Raw genomic sequence first — 18,264 nt, forward strand, 5'->3', positions numbered from 1 at the left:
TACACTGGGTTTGATCCGTGCTGTATCCTGGTCTACACTGGGTTTGATCCGTGCTGTATCCTGGTCTACACTGGGTTTGATCCGTGCTGTAACCTTGTCTACACTGGGTTTAATCCGTGCTGTATCCTGGTCTACACTGGGTTTGGTCCGTGCTGTATCCTGGTCTACACTGGGTTTGATCCGTGCTGTATCCTGGTCTACACTGGGTTGAGCCGTGCTGTATCCTGGTCTACACTGGGTTTGATCCGTGCTGTATCCTGGTCTACACTGGGTTGAGCCGTGCTGTATCCTGGTCTGCACTGGGTTTGATCCGTGCTGTATCCTGGTCTACAGTGGGTTTGATCCATGCTGTATCCTGGTCTACACTGGGTTTGATCCGTGCTGTATCCTGGTCTACACTGGGTTTGATCCGTGCTGTATCCTGGTCTACACTGGTTTGATCCGTGCTGTATCCTGGTCTACACTGGTTTGATCCGTGCTGTATCCTGGTCTACATTGGGTTTGATCCGTGCTGTATCCTGGTCTACACTGGGTTTGATCCGTGCTGTAACCTGGTCTACACTGGGTTTGATCCGTGCTGTATCCTGGTCTACACTGGGTTTGATCCGTGCTGTATCCTGGTCGACAGTGGGTTTGATCCGTGCTGTATCCTGGTCTACACTGGGTTTGATCCGTGCTGTATCCTGGTCTACACTGGGTTTGATCCGTGCTGTATCCTGGTCTACACTGGGTTTGATCCGTGCTTTATCCTGGTCTACACTGGGTTTGTTCCGTGCTGTATCCTGGTCTACACTGGGTTGAGCCATGCTGTATCCTGGTCTACACTGGGTTTGATCCGTGCTGTATCCTGGTCTACACTGGGTTGAGCCGTGCTGTATCCTGGTCTACACTGGATTGATCCGTGCTGCATCCTGGTCTACACTGGGTTGAGCCGTGCTGTATCCTGGTCTACACTGGGTTGAGCCGTGCTGTATCCTGGTCTACACTGGGTTTGATCCGTGCTGTATCCTGGTCTACACTGGGTTGAACCGTGCTGTATCCTGGTCTACACTGGGTTGAGCCGTGCTGTATCCTGGTCTACACTGGGTTTGATCCGTGCTGTATCCTGGTCTACACTGGGTTGAGCCGTGCTGTATCCTGGTCTACACTGGGTTTGATCCGTGCTGTATCCTGGTCTACACTGGGTTTGATCCGTGCTGTATCCTGGTCTACACTGGGTTTGATCCGTGCTGTATCCTGGTCTACACTGGGTTGAGCCGTGCTGTATCCTGGTCTACACTGGGTTGAGCCGTGCTGTATCCTGGTCTACACTGGGTTGAGCCGTGCTGTATCCTGGTCTACACTGGGTTTGATCCGTGCTGTATCCTGGTCTACACTGGGTTGAGCCGTGCTGTATCCTGGTCTACACTGGGTTGAGCCGTGCTGTATCCTGGTCTACACTGGGTTTGATCCGTGCTGTATCCTGGTCTACACTGGGTTGAGCCGTGCTGTATCCTGGTCTACACTGGGTTGAGCCGTGCTGTATCCTGGTCTACACTGGGTTGAGCCGTGCTTTATCCTGGTCTACACTGGGTTTGAGCCGTGCTCTATCCTGGTCTACACTGGGTTGAGTCATGCTGTATCCTGGTCTACACTGGGTTTGATCCGTGCTGTATCCTGGTCTACACTGGGTTGAGCCGTGCTGTATCCTGGTCTACACTGGGTTGAGCCGTGCTGTATCCTGGTCTACACTGGGTTGAGCCGTGCTGTATCCCTCGGATGATCACCTGCCTGTGTGGCTTCTGTTGCAGGTGCGAGTGGGTAAATACAATGAGACGATAGCGATGGTGCAGCTGGGAGAGAGTGAGACCTCCATTGTGGTGTCGATCGTGGTGTGTGTCGTGTTGCTGCTGGCTTGTGCCATTGGTAAGCATTTCACTTCAGCCTGGACCGTGGATGTGGGAAAGATCAGGAAAGACACGTGTGCATTTAGTGTGTGCGAACACTCTAGGGCTCCTTCTGCTCCTCAATTGGAGGGAATTAAAGAGAAGTTCATGGTCTTGTAATGAAATCTGATTCACCGAGTGTGCTGATGCAATTCCTTTGGCCGGCTCCCTTTATACACCCTACTTGAGTGCCAGAAATAACTTGTCTCTGGGGGCCTGGTACTAATCAGCCAGGATCTGACTGTATGGAGGGGCTGAATGGCCTATTGCTGTTCCTATGTTACTCCTGTCATTTGCCCTGAGGCGGACACTGGTGAGGAACTGGCAGAGTCCTGAGTGCTTGCGCTTGATGCCCACCCTGTTCTGGAGTGATGACCATGGCCTCTGGTCGCTGTGAGCAGAGACTGGGCCAAGGTTGAGGTGGAGGTGAGGACACGATGCTTGGACCCCTGGCACTCTACCTATGCTGCCTTTGTGGACCACTTTGCTCTCCTTGCTCTGTGAAGTGAGACATCGTGACTTGGTAGCGTACTTAACCATTTTGCTGCTGCACTGTCATCACTAGCTGTGCATGGACCTGTTTCACTATCCTGGGACATGCCCCTTGCCCCGACCTCACGCCCACCAGCCCCGACCTCACGCCCACCAGCCCCGACCTCACGCCCACCAGCCCCGACCTCACGCCCACCAGCCCCGACCTCACGCCCACCATCTCCTTTCATAGAAACATAGAACATAGCAGGAGTAGGCCATTCGGCCCCTCGAGCCTGCTCCGCCATTCAATGCGATCATGGCTGATCATCCAAATTCAGTACCCGGTCCCGGCTTTCTCCCAATACCCCTTGATCCCTTTAGCCTTGAGAAATATATCCAACTCCTTCTTGAATATATTTAATGAACTGACCTCTACTGCCTTCTGTGGTAAAGAATTCCACAGGTTCACCACACATGGCAAGAACATCCTTCCTCAGATAAGGCGACCAAAACTGCACACAATATTCAAGATGTGGTCTCACCAAGGCCCTGTACAACTGCAGCAAGACATCCTTGTTCCTGTACTCAAAGCCTCTCGCTACGAAGGCCAACATACCATTTGCCTCTTTAACCGCCTGCTGTACCCGCATGCTTGCCTTCAGCGACTGGTACACAAGGACACCCAGGCCTCGTTGCACTTCCCCTTCTCCCAATCTATTACCATTCAGATAATAATCTGCCTTCCTGTTTTTGCCACCAAAGTGGATAACCTCACATTTATCCACGTTATATTGCATCTGCCATGCTTCTGCCCAATCATCCAACCTGTCCAAATCATCCTGGAGTTTCTCGGCATCCTCCTCAGAGCACACACGCCCACGCAGCTTTGTGTCATCTGCAAATTTGGAGATATTACATCTAGTTCCCTTGTCTAGATCATTAATATATATTATGAATAGCTGGGGTCCAAGGACCGATCCCTGCAGTACCCCACTAGTCACTGCCTGCCACTCGGAAAAAGGCCCGTTTATTCCAACTCTTTGCTTTCTGTCTGCCAACCAGTTCTCTAGCCAAGTCAATACCTTGCCCCCAATCCCATGTGCCTTAACTTTACATGCTAATCTCTTATGCGGGACCTTATCGAAAGCCTTCTGAAAGTCCAAATACACCACATCCACTGGTTATCCCTTATTTACTTTACCAGTTACATCCTCAAAAAATTCCAGTAGATTAGTCAAGCACGATTTACCTTTTGTAAATCCATGTTGACTTTGTCCGATCCTGTCACTGTTTTCCAAGTGCTCTGCTATTACATCTTTTATAATGGACTCTAGCATTTCCCCCACTACCGATGTCAGGCTTACCAGTCTGTAATTCCCCGTTTTCTCTCTACCAACTTTTTTGAATAGTGGGGTAACATTAGCTACCCTCCAATCCATGGGTACTGTTCTAGATTCCATCGAATGTTGGAAGATGATCAGCAATACATCTACTATTTCTAGGGCCACTTCCTTAAGTACCCTAGGATGTAGATTATCAGACCCTGGGGATTTATCGGCCTGCAATCCCATCAATTTCCCTAACACCATTTCCCTACAAATACTGATTTCTTTCAGTTCCTCCCTTTCATCAGACCCTATGTTCCCCGAGATCTCTGGGAGGTTACTTGTGTCCTCCTTTGGGAAGACAGAACCAAAATATGTATTTAATTGGTCTGCCATTTCTTTGTTCCCCATTATAAATTCCCCTGATTCTGACTGCAAGGGACCTACGCTTGACTTCACCAATCTTTTTCTCTTCACATATCTATAAAAGCTTTTACAGTCAGTTTTTATGTTCCCTGAAAGCTTACTCTCATATTCTATTTTCCCCTTCTTAATTAATCCCTTTTTCCTCCTTTGTTGAATCCTAAACTACTCCCAATCCTCAGGTTTACTGCTTTTTCTGGCCAATTTACATGTCCTCTCCTTGGATCTTATGCTATCCCTAATTTCCCTTGTTAGCCACGGTTGAGTCACCTTTTTTGTTTTATTTTTATGCCAAACTAGGATGAACAAATTCTGTAGTTCATCCATGCGGTCTTTGAATGTTTGCCATTACCTATCCACCGTCAACCCTTTGAGTGACATTCCCCAATCAATCCTACCAAACTCGCGCCTCAGACCATCGTAGTTTCCTTTATTTAAATTCATGACCCTAGTCTCTGAGTCAACTACTTCATTCTCCATCTTAATGAAGAATTCGATCATATTATGATCGCTCCAACCCAAGGGGCCTCGTACAACAAGATTGTTAATTAATCCTTTCTCGTTACTGTGGTAAACCACTGTTGTTAGTATTGTTGTTCACCACTGTTGTTAGTACTGTTGTTCACTGTTAGTACTGTTGTTCACTCTTGCATATTGTTGTACTTGTCTGTGCATGCCTCAGCTGACTCTGCCCCTGGCTCCACCCTCATGGCTGGGTATAAAGGTCGCTGCTCGGCAGCCCCCGGCCCTTTTGGATACCAGGCAACCACAAGAGGCATGCTCTGTTCTTTGGTAATAAAAGCCTGTTTATTACCTTCTCAATCTCCAGTCTTTTGTAGCAATTGATAGTGCATCAATTTTATTACCAAAGTTAAATGTTGGCTGCGGATGCTGATCAACCGATGGCGCAAAACGCTGAGCAGCAGGCGCTGCTGCGAGCCCTCAGACCAACATGCCTGGACTTAGACCCCCAAGAAGCGGGTTCGTCAACTAAATTCGCACAATGGCTGCGTTGCTTTGAGGCGTATCTGGAAGCCTCGACCGTGACTCTTGATGAAAATAAACTGAAAATCCTGGCCTCGAAGGTGAGCCACCAAGTCTATACTTTAATCCAAGATGCGACGACCTACGCGGCGGCTATCGACCTACTGAAAGGGCAGTATGCACGCCCGGTTAACACGGTCTATGCCAGGCACCTTTTAAGATCTCGCAGACAGCAGCCCGGGGAATCGGTGGAGGCCTTCCTACGGGCACTGCGGGTACTCGGATGCGGCTGCGACTGCAAGGAAGTATCGGCCGCGGCACATGCGGAGGGACTGATACGAGACGCTTTTGTTGCGGGTCTAAGGTCCGACTACTCCCGGCAGAGGCTGCTGGAGAAGGGTGAAATAGACCTGACAAAGGCAGTGTCCCTCGCGCTCTCGCTCGACGCGGCCCACAGAAATATGGACGCTTTCTCCCCTAATCGCCCCGCGCCGTGGACGCCGCAATCTTGGGCCATGGGACCGCCACCTCCGACTGCTGCAGCGATGTCCAAGGCACAAAAATGCTATTTTTGTGGCCAAGCTAAACACCCTAGAGCACGCTGCCCCGCGAAGAATGCTACCTGCTCCAGCTGCGGGAAGAAAGGTCACTACGTTAGCGCCTGCAAAGGGAAGACCGCTAACGCCAGCAGCGCCGCGTGCGAACCGTGGGCGCAGCCATCTTGCCCGCCATCTTGGGCTCCCCCAGCCGCGTGGGGATCGGGACCGTGGGCGCCGCCATTTTGTCCGCCATCTTGGACGCCTCCGATTTCGGTTACGGGGGACCCGGACTCCACCACCGCCTCATCGGATGACCGCATCGACGCGCTTGAACATACGCTGGCTTCCGTGACGCTGGATCAATCTCTCCCGCATCAACTGTCCAGGTCCATGATGGACATTATGGTAAACGGCCGCGCCACTACCTGCCTTTTTGACAGCAGGAGCACGGAGCATTTTATACACCCCGACACGGTGCGCAGTTACTCTCTCCCGGTCCTGCCGACGTGTCATCGCATCTCTATGGCTTCCAAAGCCCAGTCAGCGGAAGTCGGTGGCTACTGTATGGTGACTCTTTCAGTGCGGGGTACTGAATACAAAAATTTTAAACTTCTGGTCCTGCCCGATCTCTGCGCTGCCGTCCTACTGGGGTTGGATTTTCAGTGCCACCTTAAGAGTATCACTTTAGCGTACGGTGGACCCCTCCCCCCTCTCACGATCTGCAGCCGGCAGTTTTTAAATCGCCCGCCGCGCGCCATTTGCAGCCTCTCCACCCTTAAAGTCTCCCCCCCCTCCTTGTTCGCTAACCTCGCCCGCGACTGTAAGCCCATCGCTACCAAAAGTAGGCGTTACAGTGCCGGGGATAGGGGTTTCATTAAATCCGAGGTAGCGAGACTCCTGAAGGAAGGGATTATCGAGAGCAGCAATAGCCCATGGCGAGCACAAGTGGTGGTGGTGAAGACTGGCGGAAAACAGCGCCTAGTTATTGACTACAGCCAGACGATCAATCGCTACACCCAGTTGGATGCATACCCACTCCCCCGCATGTCTGACATGGTCAATCAGATAGCACAATACCAGGTGTTCTCGACGATTGATCTGAAGTCGGCATACCACCAGCTCCCCATCAGGGCTGAGGACCGCCAGTACACAGCTTTTGAAGCTGACGGTCGGCTCTATCACTTTCTCAGAGTTCCCTTCGGCGTCACCAACGGAGTTTCTGTCTTCCAACGGGAGATGGACCGGATGGTTGACCAGAACGCGCTCCAGGCCACTTTCCCATGTCTAGACAACGTCACCATCTGCGGCCACGACCAGCAGGACCATGACGTTAACCTAGAGAAATTCCTCCGTACGGCCCAGCGGCTGAACCTAACATACAACAAAGACAAATGTATGTTTTGTACTAAGCGCCTTGCTATTCTTGGCTGCGTAGTGGAGAACGGAGTCATCGGCCCAGACCCCGATAGAATGCGCCCTCTTATGGAGCTCCCCCTCCCCCACTGCCAGAAAGCACTGAAGAGATGCCTGGGGTTTTTCTCTTACTATGCTCAGTGGGTGCCCAACTATGCGGATAAAGCCCGACCCCTCATCAAGTCCGCCTCCTTCCCCCTGACAGCAGAGGCCTGTGCAGCCTTCACTCTCATAAAAAGCGATATTGCGAAGGCCACAATGCACGCTGTGGATGAGTCCCTCCCTTTTCAAGTGGAGAGCGACGCATCCGACTTTGCCCTAGCTGCAACCCTTAACCAGGCGGGGAGACCCGTGGCCTTTTTCTCAAGGACCCTCCAGGGCCCCGAGATTCGACACTCCTCTGTCGAAAAGGAGGCCCAGGCCATTGTGGAAGCCGTGCGACATTGGCGGCATTACCTGGCCGGAAAACGATTTACCCTGCTCACTGACCAGCGTTCAGTAGCTTTTATGTTTCATAATAAACAGCGGGGCAAAATCAAGAATGACAAGATATTAAGGTGGAGAATCGAACTCTCCACCTACAATTACGATATCTTGTACCGGCCCGGGAAACTCAATGAGCCCCCAGATGCCCTATCACGTGGTACGTGCGCCAACGCGCAGGTTGATAGATTACAGACCCTCCACAATGACCTCTGCCACCCGGGGGGTCACCAGGTTCTTCCATTTTATCAAATCCCGTAACCTGCCTTACTCCATCGAGGAGGTCAGGACCATGACCAGGAACTGCCAGATCTGTGCCGAGTGCAAGCCGCATTTTTATAGGCCAGACAGAGCGAGCCTGATCAAAGCCACGCGCCCCTTCGAGCGGCTGAGCATCGATTTTAAAGGGCCCCTCCCCTCCTCTGACCGCAATGTGTACTTCCTCAATATAATTGATGAGTACTCCCGTTTCCCGTTTGCCATCCCTTGCTCGGACATGACCAGTACCACGGTCATTAAATGTCTGAATGACCTCTTCGCATTGTTCGGTTTCCCTAGCTATATCCATAGCGACAGGGGCTCATCTTTTATGAGCGACGAACTTCGGCAGTACCTGCTCGCGAGAGGCATTGCTACAAGCGGGACCACCAGCTATAACCCCCGGGGTAACGGCCAGGTGGAAAGGGAGAATGCGACAGTCTGGAAGGCAGTCCTTTTAAACTTAAAATCTAAGGGCCTTCCGACCTCCCGCTGGCAGGAGGTCCTCCCTGCGGCGCTCCATTCCATTCGGTCGCTGCTCTGTACACCCACCAATGCCACTCCTCACGAGAGAATGTTCTCCTTCCCCAGGAAGTCCACGTCGGGGATTTCGCTACCAACATGGCTGACTTCTCCAGGCCCCGTCCTACTGCGGAAGCACGTGAGGACCCATAAGGCGGACCCCCTGGTCGAGAGGGTGAGCCTCCTCCACGCCAACCCGCAGTATGCTTACGTGGTGTACCCGGACGGGCGGGAGGACACAGTCTCCATTTGAGACCTCGCACCTGCGGGTGCTCCTGAAACACCCTCTTCGCCACCCACCGCTACTCCTGCCTACCCCCAGGACACAGTCCCCGCACGAGACCTCGCACCTTCGGGTGCCTCTGAGAGACCACCATCGCTACCTCCCATTACCCATGCTCTGACCCCTGTAGACGGCATGCAGCAGCCCCAGAGTCCGCCACCTGCTACTCCTCCTCTGAACGAGACACCGGGTTCAACGTTGGATGCTGCACCATCACCGCCGCTGCTGCGACGCTCAGGACGGCTTACAAGGCCTCCTGATAGATTTCAGTATACGAATTTTTAGTGCACTTCACCCCGCCGGACTCAATTCTAAACAAGGGGTGAATGTGGTAAACCACTGTTGTTAGTATTGTTGTTCACCACTGTTGTTAGTACTGTTGTTCACTGTTAGTACTGTTGTTCACTCTTGCATATTGTTGTACTTGTCTGTGCATGCCTCAGCTGACTCCGCCCCTGGCTCCACCCTCATGGCTGGGTATAAAGGTCGCTGCTCGGCAGCCCCCGGCCCTTTTGGATACCAGGCAACCACAAGAGGCATGCTCTGTTCTTTGGTAATAAAAGCCTGTTTATTACTTTCTCAATCTCCAGTCTTTTGTAGCAATTGATAGTGCATCAGTTACATAATACCCAGTCTAAGATGGCCTGATCTCTGGTTGGTTCCTCGACATATTGGTCCAGGAAACCATCCCGTAAACACTCCAGGAATTCCTCCTCCACAGTATTGTTATTAATTTGGTTAGCCCAATCTATATGTAGATTAAAGTCACCCATGATAACTGCTGTGCCCTTATTGCACGCTTCTCTAATTTCCCTTTTAATGCCATCCCCAACCTCCGCATTACTGTTTAGAGGCCTATATACCACTCCCACTAATGTTTTCTGCCCCTTGGTATTTCTCAGTTCTACCCATACAGATTCCACATCATCAGAGCTAATATCCTTCCTTACAATTGTGTTAATCCCTTCTTTAACCAGCAATGCTACCCCACCTCCCTTTCGTATTTGCCTATCTTTCCTGAATATTGAATATCCCTGGATTTTGAGTTCCCAGCCTTGGCTACCCTGGAGCCATGTTTTCGTAATCCCAATCAAATCATATTCGTTTACCTCTATTTGCGCAGCTAATTCATCCACCTTATTATGAATGCTCCTCGCATTAAGACACAAAGCCTTCAGGCTTGTTTTTTTAACGCTCTTAGACCTAGTAGAACTATTATTTACTGTGGCCATGTTTGATTTAAACCGTTGATTTCTCTGACTGCCACTTTTGTTTTTCTCCTTCCTATCTTTTGCTTTTATCCTTGTTTCCCTTTCCTCTGTCCCCCTGCTCAGGTTCCCAACCCCCTGCCATTTTAGTTTAAACCCTCCCCCAGAGCACTAGCAAACACTCCCCCTAGGAAATCGGTCCCGGCCCTGCCCAGGTGCAAACCATCCAGTTTGAACTGGTCCCACCTCCCCCAGAACCGGTTCCAATGTCCCAGGAATTTGAATCCCTCCCCCTCGCACCATTCCTCTAGCCACGTAGTCATCTGAAATATCCTTCTATTTCTGCTCTGACTAGCACGTGGCACTGGTAGCAATCCTGAGATTACTACCTTTTGAGGTCCTATTTTTTAATTTACCTCCTAACTCCCTATATTCAGCTTTTAGGACCTCATCCTGTTTTTTACCTATATCGTTGGTACCTATATGCACCACGACAACTGGCTGTTCACCCTCCCCTTCCAAAATGTTCTGCAGCCGCTCTGAGACATCCTTGACCCTTGCACCAAGGAGGCAACACACCATCCTGGAGTTTGCGGCCGCAGAAACGCCTATCTATTCCCCTTACAATAGAATCCCCTATTACTATAGCTCTACCCCTCCTTTTCTTCCCGTCCTGTGCAGCAGAGCCACCCCTGGTGCCAGGAAGTTGGCTGCTGCTGCCTTCCTCTGATAAGCCATCCCCCCCAACAGCACTCAAAGTGGTGTATCTGTTTGAGAGGGGGATGTCCACAGGGGACCCGTGCACTACCTGCCTGCGCCTAGTACTCTGTCTGTTGGTCACCCCTTCCCTTTCTGCCTGTCCAACCTTTGCCTGCGGTGTGACCAACTGCTTAAACATGATATCCACAACGTCCTCAGCATTGCGAATGGTCCAGTATGTATCCAATCGCAGCTCCAGCGCTGCAATGCGGTCTGCCAGTAGCTGCAGCTGGACACACTTCCTGCACACATAGTTGTCAGGGACGTGTCCCTGAGTTCCCACATAGTGCAGGAGGAGCATACCACGGCGCCGGGCTGTCCTGCCATGACTTACCCTTTAATTAATTGAAATTAAATTAAATCAAATCAATCGCACCATTTACACTGCAGTTAAATGGTTTATTAAGGGCCCTGGTTTACCAACAGTCCCGCTACACCACAGAGGCCTTAGAAACTATAAACAACAGAGTTAAAGTTTAAAAAGATAGAAATACTCACTAACTTTCCCCCAGCTCACGCCCACCAGCCCCTTTCCCCCCATCTCATGCCCACCAGCCCCTTTCCCCCCCATCTCACGCCTTTCTACGTGATGACCTTCCCGGTGGTGGAAATACCCAGAGAATGGGAGAAATAGCGAGGGAAGGGTTGAGGGTGGTGACTGAATGCCAGTTGAGGCGGGAGGTTTCCAGACTGGTTTTGGAGGACGGGAGGGCAGTAGCAAGGGGAGGGGGTTAGTATTCCAGAATGTGGAGGTGAGATAGCTGAAGGTTCTGGGCTGAGAGTAGAGCCGAGATGGGGGGTGGAATGCAAAGGATTCCCGAGCTGGAAGAGCAGAGTTACACCACATGACTGAAGGAGGTTAGTGAGATAGGGCAGCACGAGGCCATGCATTTTGAAGTCAATGTGTAAGTGTATAGTGGGCTGGCAGGCACTGGGATAGTAGGGGGAACAGCACTGGGTGTGGGATAGGATGCAACAAGTTACAGGAGGACATTAATAAACTTGCAGACTGGGCATATAATTGGCAAATGAAGTTCAACACAGATAAATGTGAGATATTACATTTTGGTAGGAAGAATAGGGAGGTCACTTGGAGGGATTGAGTCTAGGTGGGGTAGAGGAACAAAGGGATCTAGGAGTACAAACACACAAATCACTAAAAGTTGAGACACAGATGAACAAGGCCATAAAAAAAGCAAACCAAGCACTAGGGTTTATTTCTAGAGGGATAGAATTGAAAAGTAGGGAAGCATGTTAAACCTGTATCGAACCTTGGTTAGACCACACTTGGAGTACTGTGTACAGTTCTGGTTGCCATATTATAAAAAGGATAAAGAGGCACTGGAGAGGGTGCAGAGAATATTTACAAGGATGATACCAGAAATATGAGGGTATACATATTAGGAAAGGATTAACAGCCTGGGTCTCTTTTCTCTTGAAAAAAGACTGAGGGGTGACCCAATAGAGTTCTTTAAAATTATTAAAATTTTGATAGAGTAGATACAGAGCGAATGTTTCCACTTGTGGGGAAGAGCATAACTAGAGGCCAGCAATATAAGATAGTCACCAAGAAATACAATAGGGAATTCAGTAGAAACTTCTTTACCCAGAGAGTGGTGAGAATGTGGAACTCGCTACCACAGGGAGTGGCTGAAGCGAATAGTATAGATGCATTTAAGGGGAGGCTAGACAAGCATATGAGGGAGAAGGGAATAGAGGGTTACGCTGATAGATTTAGATGAGGAAAGACGGGAGGAGACTCGTGTGGAGCATAAACACCAGCATGGACTGGTTGGGCCGAATGGCCTGTTTCTGTGCCGTATATCCTATGTAATCCGATGTAATGTGGAGTTTCAGAGTGAGCCTTTATTAACCCCTCCCACCCTCTGCCTTTCTGGCTCAGTGCCTGATTTCCTTACACCTCTGTGAAGTGTCTTAGGACACATTGAACGATAAAGGTGTTGTGTAAATGCAGGTTGTTACTGTTTGGGGCGAGTTGCAATTTGTAAACAGAAGAACTCCGAAGAACAGCAAGGACAACTCTGGAGTAATCAAGTCTAGATCTGACAAAAGTGTGGGCTAGCATTTCAGGGTCAGAATTCAAAAGTGAGGTGCAGATCAGACATGATCTAACTAAATGGCAGATCAGGCTCGAAACATAGAAACATAGACAATAGGAACAGGAGTAGGCCATTCGGCCCCTCGAGCCTGCTCCGCCATTCAATGCGATCATGGCTGATCATCCAATTTCAGTACCCGGTCCCTGCTTTCTCCCCATACCCCTTGATCCCTTTAGCCTTAAGAAATATATCGAGGGGTTGAATGGCCTCCTTCTGTTCCTATTTCTTCCCTTTCCGACTGGTGGATTGTCCAAAGCTGACTGCACTTCAGCAGCTGCTTGTGAGTGGCAGAGCCTCCTCCCCGTGTCGGAACAGTTTCTGTTACCTGGCCCCGACCTTCAGCAGCCTATGAGTCTGTCCATCCTTGTATTTTCCAGCCTTGGTCATCTTCTGTACAAAGAGCCGCCGAGCAGAACGATATCGCCAGAAGACCCTGCTTCAGATGGAAGAGATGGAGGCTCAGATCAGGGAGGAGATCCGTAAAGGTACAGGTTCACAGTTTAAGCCTCTCCCAACGCGTGTTCCTGTGGAAATAGCTGTACAACAGTTCCCATTGACTCTCCAACAAACCTGGATCTGCGTTTTTATTCTTGACTTGATATGAGTTAGCACAGCACAGCTTCAACAATTAATCCTCAATCACCGTAAAGATACGTGCAATGCCCAGCTTCAAAAAGTAGACCATACGCTGCAGGCTAAACTACTTGTTTAGATTTATTTACATGTACAATAATATACAGGAGCAAGGTAAGATACTGCAGAATACAACAGTCTACCTTAAACCATTTATTACAGTATAAGTAGAGTCCAAAGTCCTTCTAGTTTCTGTTGGTGAGTTCTTGGAAAGACCCAGTTTAGTTGAGATGCATTTGATGTGAGCTGTGGCTAGTCAGTAGCACTCTTGCCTCTGGGTCAGAAGGTCGTGGGTTCCACCCACACTCTGGACACCTGAGCACATAATCCAGCTGACACACCAGTGCAGTGCTGAGGGTGTGCTGCACTGTCGGAGGTGCTGTCTTTCAGATGAGATGTTAAACCGAGGCCCTGTCTGCCCTCTCAAGGTGGACATAAAAGATCCCACGGCATTATTCGAAGAAGAACAGGAGAGTTCTCCTGGTGTCTTCTCCAATATTTATCCTCAACCAACAGCACTGAAACATTAAATGGAAACAGAAAATGCTGGAAATACTCAGCAGGTCAGGCAGCATCTGTGGAGAGAGAAACAGAGTTAACGTTTCAGGTCGATGACCCTTCGTCAGAACTGGTAAAAGTTAGAGAAGTAACAGATTTTAAGCAGGGGCAGGGAAAGTGGGGAGGGGAGGAAAGAACAAAAGGGAAGGTCTGTGATAGGGTGGAAGACAGGAGAGATTAAATGACAAAAGGGACGATGGTGCAAAGCAAAAGGAGATGGTAATGGGACAAGTAAAGAAACAAAAGATGTCTAGAAGAGGTGTAAATGGGAATGGCAGAATCATCAACAGCTGCCATGGGAAAAAATAGGGGCCGAGGTTTGATCTGAAATTGTTGAACTCGATGTTGAGTCCAGAAGGCTGTAAGGTGCCTAATCGAAAGATGAGGTGCTGTTCCTCGAGCTTACGCTGAGCTTCGTTGGAACAGTGTAAAAGGCCGAGGATCGGCCTTTTTGTCATTTAATCTCTGCTGCCTTCCATCCTATCACAGACCGCCCCTTTTGTTCTTTTCTCCCCTCCCCCACTTTCCCTGCCTCTGCACCTGCTTAAAAATCTGTTACATCTCTAACTTTTACCAGTTCTGACGAAGGGTCATCGACCTGAAACGTTAACTCTGTTTCTCTCTCCACAGATGCTACCTGACCTGCTGAGTATTTCCAGCATTTTCTGTTTCTATTTCAGATTTCCAGCATCCACAGTATTTTGCTTTTGTATCACTGAAACATTATCTGGTCATTATCACATTGCTGTTTGTGGGATCTTGCTGCACATAAATTAGTTGCCGCGTTTCTCTACATTACAACAGTGACTACACTTCAAAAGTACTTCATTGGCTGGAAAGCGCTTTAGGATGCCCTGAGGTCGTGAAAGGTGCTGTATAAATGCAAGTCTTTTTCTTTGCATTTGACGAGGGGCTTGTATCTCTTTCTACCTTTCCCTTGTGCTGCAGGTTTTGCTGAATTGCAGACGGATATGACCGATCTCACCAAAGAGTTAAACCGCAGCCAGGGTATTCCCTTCTTGGAGTACAGATATTTTGTCATTCGCACCTTCTTTCCGAAAGTAAGTCCGTTTGCATTACCTGCCGCTCTGCACGCTCCTGAATCAGTGTGTCAGGGTGGGCTCCTCTTTCTGCACTCAGCCGCCTCCTTCACTCTCTACTAAACAGAGTATTTTTTAAATGGTGAAAGATTGGGAAATGTTGGTGTTCACAGGGTGTCCTTGTACACTAATCGCTGAAAGTTGACATGCAGGTACAGCAAGCAATTAGGAAAGCAAATGCTATGTTGGCCTTTATTACAAGAGGATTTGAGTATAAGAGTAAAGACGTCTTACTGCAATTATATAGGGCCCTGGTGAGACCACACCTGGAGTATTGTGTACAGTTTTGGTCTCCTTACCTAAGGAAGGATGTACTTGCCATAAAGGGAGTACAATGAAAGTTCACCAGACTGGTTCCTGGGATTCGGGGATTGTCCTATGAGGAGAGATTGAGTAGACTAGGCCTATATTCTCTGGAGTTTAGAAGAATGAGAGATGATCTCATTGAAACATGCAAAATTCTTACAGGGCTTGACAGGGTAGATGCAGGGAGGATGTTTCCCCTGGCTGAGGAGTCCAGAACCAGGGGTCACAGTCTCAGAATAAGGAGTCGGCCATTTAGGGCTGAGATGAGGAGAAATTTCTTCACTCAGAGGGTGTTGAATCTTTGGAATTCTCTACCCCAGAGGGCTGTGGAGGCTCAGTCGTTGAGTATATTCAAGACAGAGATCGATAGATTTTTGTATATTAAGGGTATCAAGGAATATGGGGATAGTGCAGGAAAGTGGAGATGAGGTCGAAGATCAGCCATGACCTTATTGAATGGCGGGGCAGGCTCGAGGGGCCAAATGGCCGACTCCTGCTCCTATTTCTTATGTTCCCCCCTTTTAACAGGTTCTCCCCCTCTCTCCACCCACCCACAACAGGGTATCTCTCCTCATTTCTTCTACCCTACTCCTCCTTTACTTCTCTCTCCTGCTCCTCTTTCCCATCTACCTCCCCCTCACTTCCTTCCTTCTTCCTCTTTCCCTTGCCTCTTTCTCTATCTTTCCCTCTCCTTGTCCCTCCCCACAATCTCCTCCCCTTCCCTCATTTTCTCTCTTCCCTCCTTCCCGTCTTCCTTTTCTCCTTCTCCTCGCCCTCCCTCCTCTCTCCCTCCCCCTTCCCACCTCTCTCTTCCCTTATGTCCACACTCTCTTCCCCCCTTTCCCTCCCTCCTCCTTCCCTGTTCTCCCCTCCTCTCTACTTCTGGAATGTGATTGGGGATTTATTTCTGTAGGGGTGTGATTGGGAGATTTATTCTTGCTTGAATGTGATTGATTTGAACTATTTTATGGTACAATATGGTGATATAGTAACAAAAGTTGAAAACTACCAATAAGGAAGGAGGGAAACACACACACATAATCAATGGGGAGAGAATCTGATGGCGCGGTTAACCCTTTGATGTCAGTGACAGACTCGATTTGCACAAGAGACAGGAGATTTACTCTAAAGATAAAGAATATGCATTTCCAGTGCCTGTACTGCCCACCGATCGATACTCAGCCAGTGCAATCCTGTGTTCCAGTGTTCGATCGATTGTGAAAGCAGGACCCCGGAGCGTTTCCATCAGCTGAACTCCCAGTCTAGTGTAGCTGCCATCTCCAGGAACCCTCCAGAGACCCACCCACTGCTGCTGCGTGATTGGAAGGTGAGGCTCAAATGGTGAATCGCTGCACAATGTTGATGTGGCACTAGATCCAGTGACACTGACTCTGGTAAGACACTGGATCCAGTGATGCTGACTCTGGTGTGACACTGGATCCAGTGATGCTGACTCTGGTGTGATACTGGACCCAGTGATGCTGACACTGGTTTGACACTGGATCCAGTGATGCTGACTCTGGTGTGACACTGGATCCAGTGAGGTTGACTCTGGCGTGACACTGGATCCAGTAAGGCTGATTCTAGTGTGATGTTGGATCCAGTGATGCTGACTCTGGTATGACACTGGATCCAGTAATGCTGACTCTGGTATGACACTGGATCCAGTGATGCTGACACTGGTTTGACACTAGATCCAGTGATGCTGACTCTGGTGTGACACTGGATCCTGGGACACTGACTTTCATGTGAAAGTGGATTTCGAGGTAGACCCTGACGTAGGAAAACTGCTAGGCACTTGGTCTAAGCGTTAAACAAAGCTTTAATCAATTGTTTTACAACATGGAGGTCTAGTTGTGTCCTTCACTAGTTCCTGTTAAGAATGTCCTGCACAAGCTGGGCCCGTGCCCGAGTATTTATACTCTCCCTGGACAGCGCCACCCGTAGGCTGCTCAGTATTATTTCATAAGTCTTTCTTTCATGAATGACTGATTCATGTCAGACCCCGTACTGGGGGTCCGCACGCGGAGACTGAACCCGTACTGGGGGGTCTGCACTCAGACTGACCCCGTACTGGGGGGTCCGCACTCAGACTGACCCTGTACTAGGGGGTCCGCACTCGGTGACTGACCCCGTACTGGGGGGTCCGCACTCGGACTGACCCCGTACTGGGGGGTCCGCACTCGGTGACTGACCTCGTACTGGGGGGTCCGCACTCGGTGACTGACCTCGTACTGGGGGGTACGCACTCGGTGACTGACACCGTACTGGGGGGTACGCACTCGGTGACTGACCCCGTACTGGGGGGTCCGCACTCGGACTGACCCCGTACTGGGGGTTCCGCACTCGGTGACTGACCTCGTACTGGGGGGTCCGCACTCGGTGGCTGACCTCGTACTGGGGGGTCCGCACTCGGTGACTGACCCCGTACTGGGGGGTCCGCACTCGGTGACTGACCTCGTACTGGGGGGTCCGCACTCGATGACTGACCCCGTACTGGGGGGTCCGCACTCGGTGACTGACCCCGTACTGGGGGGCCCGCACTCGGACTGACCCTGTACTGGGAGGTCCGCACTCGGTGACTGACCTCGTACTGGGGGGTCCGCACTCGGTGACTGACCCCGTACTGGGGGGTCCGCACTCGGTGACTGACCCCGTACTGGGGGGTCCGCACTCGGTGACTGACCCCGTACTGGGGGGTCTGCACTCGGTGACTGACCTCGTACTGGGGGTCCGCACTCGGAGACTGACCCGGAACTGGGGGTCCGCACTCAGACTGACCTCGTACTGAGGGGTTCGCACTCGGTGACTGACCCATACTGGGGGGTTCCGCACTCGGACTGACCTCGTAGTGGGGGTTCCGCACTCGGACTGACCTCGTACTCTGGGTCTCCTCGTACTGTTCTCTGGTTTCACACCTGTCTTTACCACAAACTCCTGTTCACTCTGTT

The 18,264-nt window shown here is 50.3% G+C and overlaps 1 protein-coding gene across 1 annotated transcript in view; it reads left to right on the top strand.

Moving 5' to 3' along the window:
- The window catches only part of plxnd1 (plexin D1), a 447,766-nt gene that overhangs the window by 367,069 nt on the left and 62,433 nt on the right, over positions 1 to 18,264 (top strand). Inside the window, exons 18-21 of the mRNA XM_086001196.1 lie at positions 1,791 to 1,905; positions 13,094 to 13,201; positions 14,856 to 14,968; positions 16,518 to 16,640. Coding sequence (XP_085857322.1) covers positions 1,791 to 1,905; positions 13,094 to 13,201; positions 14,856 to 14,968; positions 16,518 to 16,640 — 459 coding nt within the window. The remainder of the gene's footprint in view (positions 1 to 1,790; positions 1,906 to 13,093; positions 13,202 to 14,855; positions 14,969 to 16,517; positions 16,641 to 18,264) is intronic.

This window comes from Somniosus microcephalus, chromosome 11 (assembly GCF_052327205.1).
Source record: "Somniosus microcephalus isolate GS21.2 chromosome 11, FLI_Smic_1.0, whole genome shotgun sequence".
NCBI classification, from domain to species: domain Eukaryota; kingdom Metazoa; phylum Chordata; class Chondrichthyes; order Squaliformes; family Somniosidae; genus Somniosus; species Somniosus microcephalus.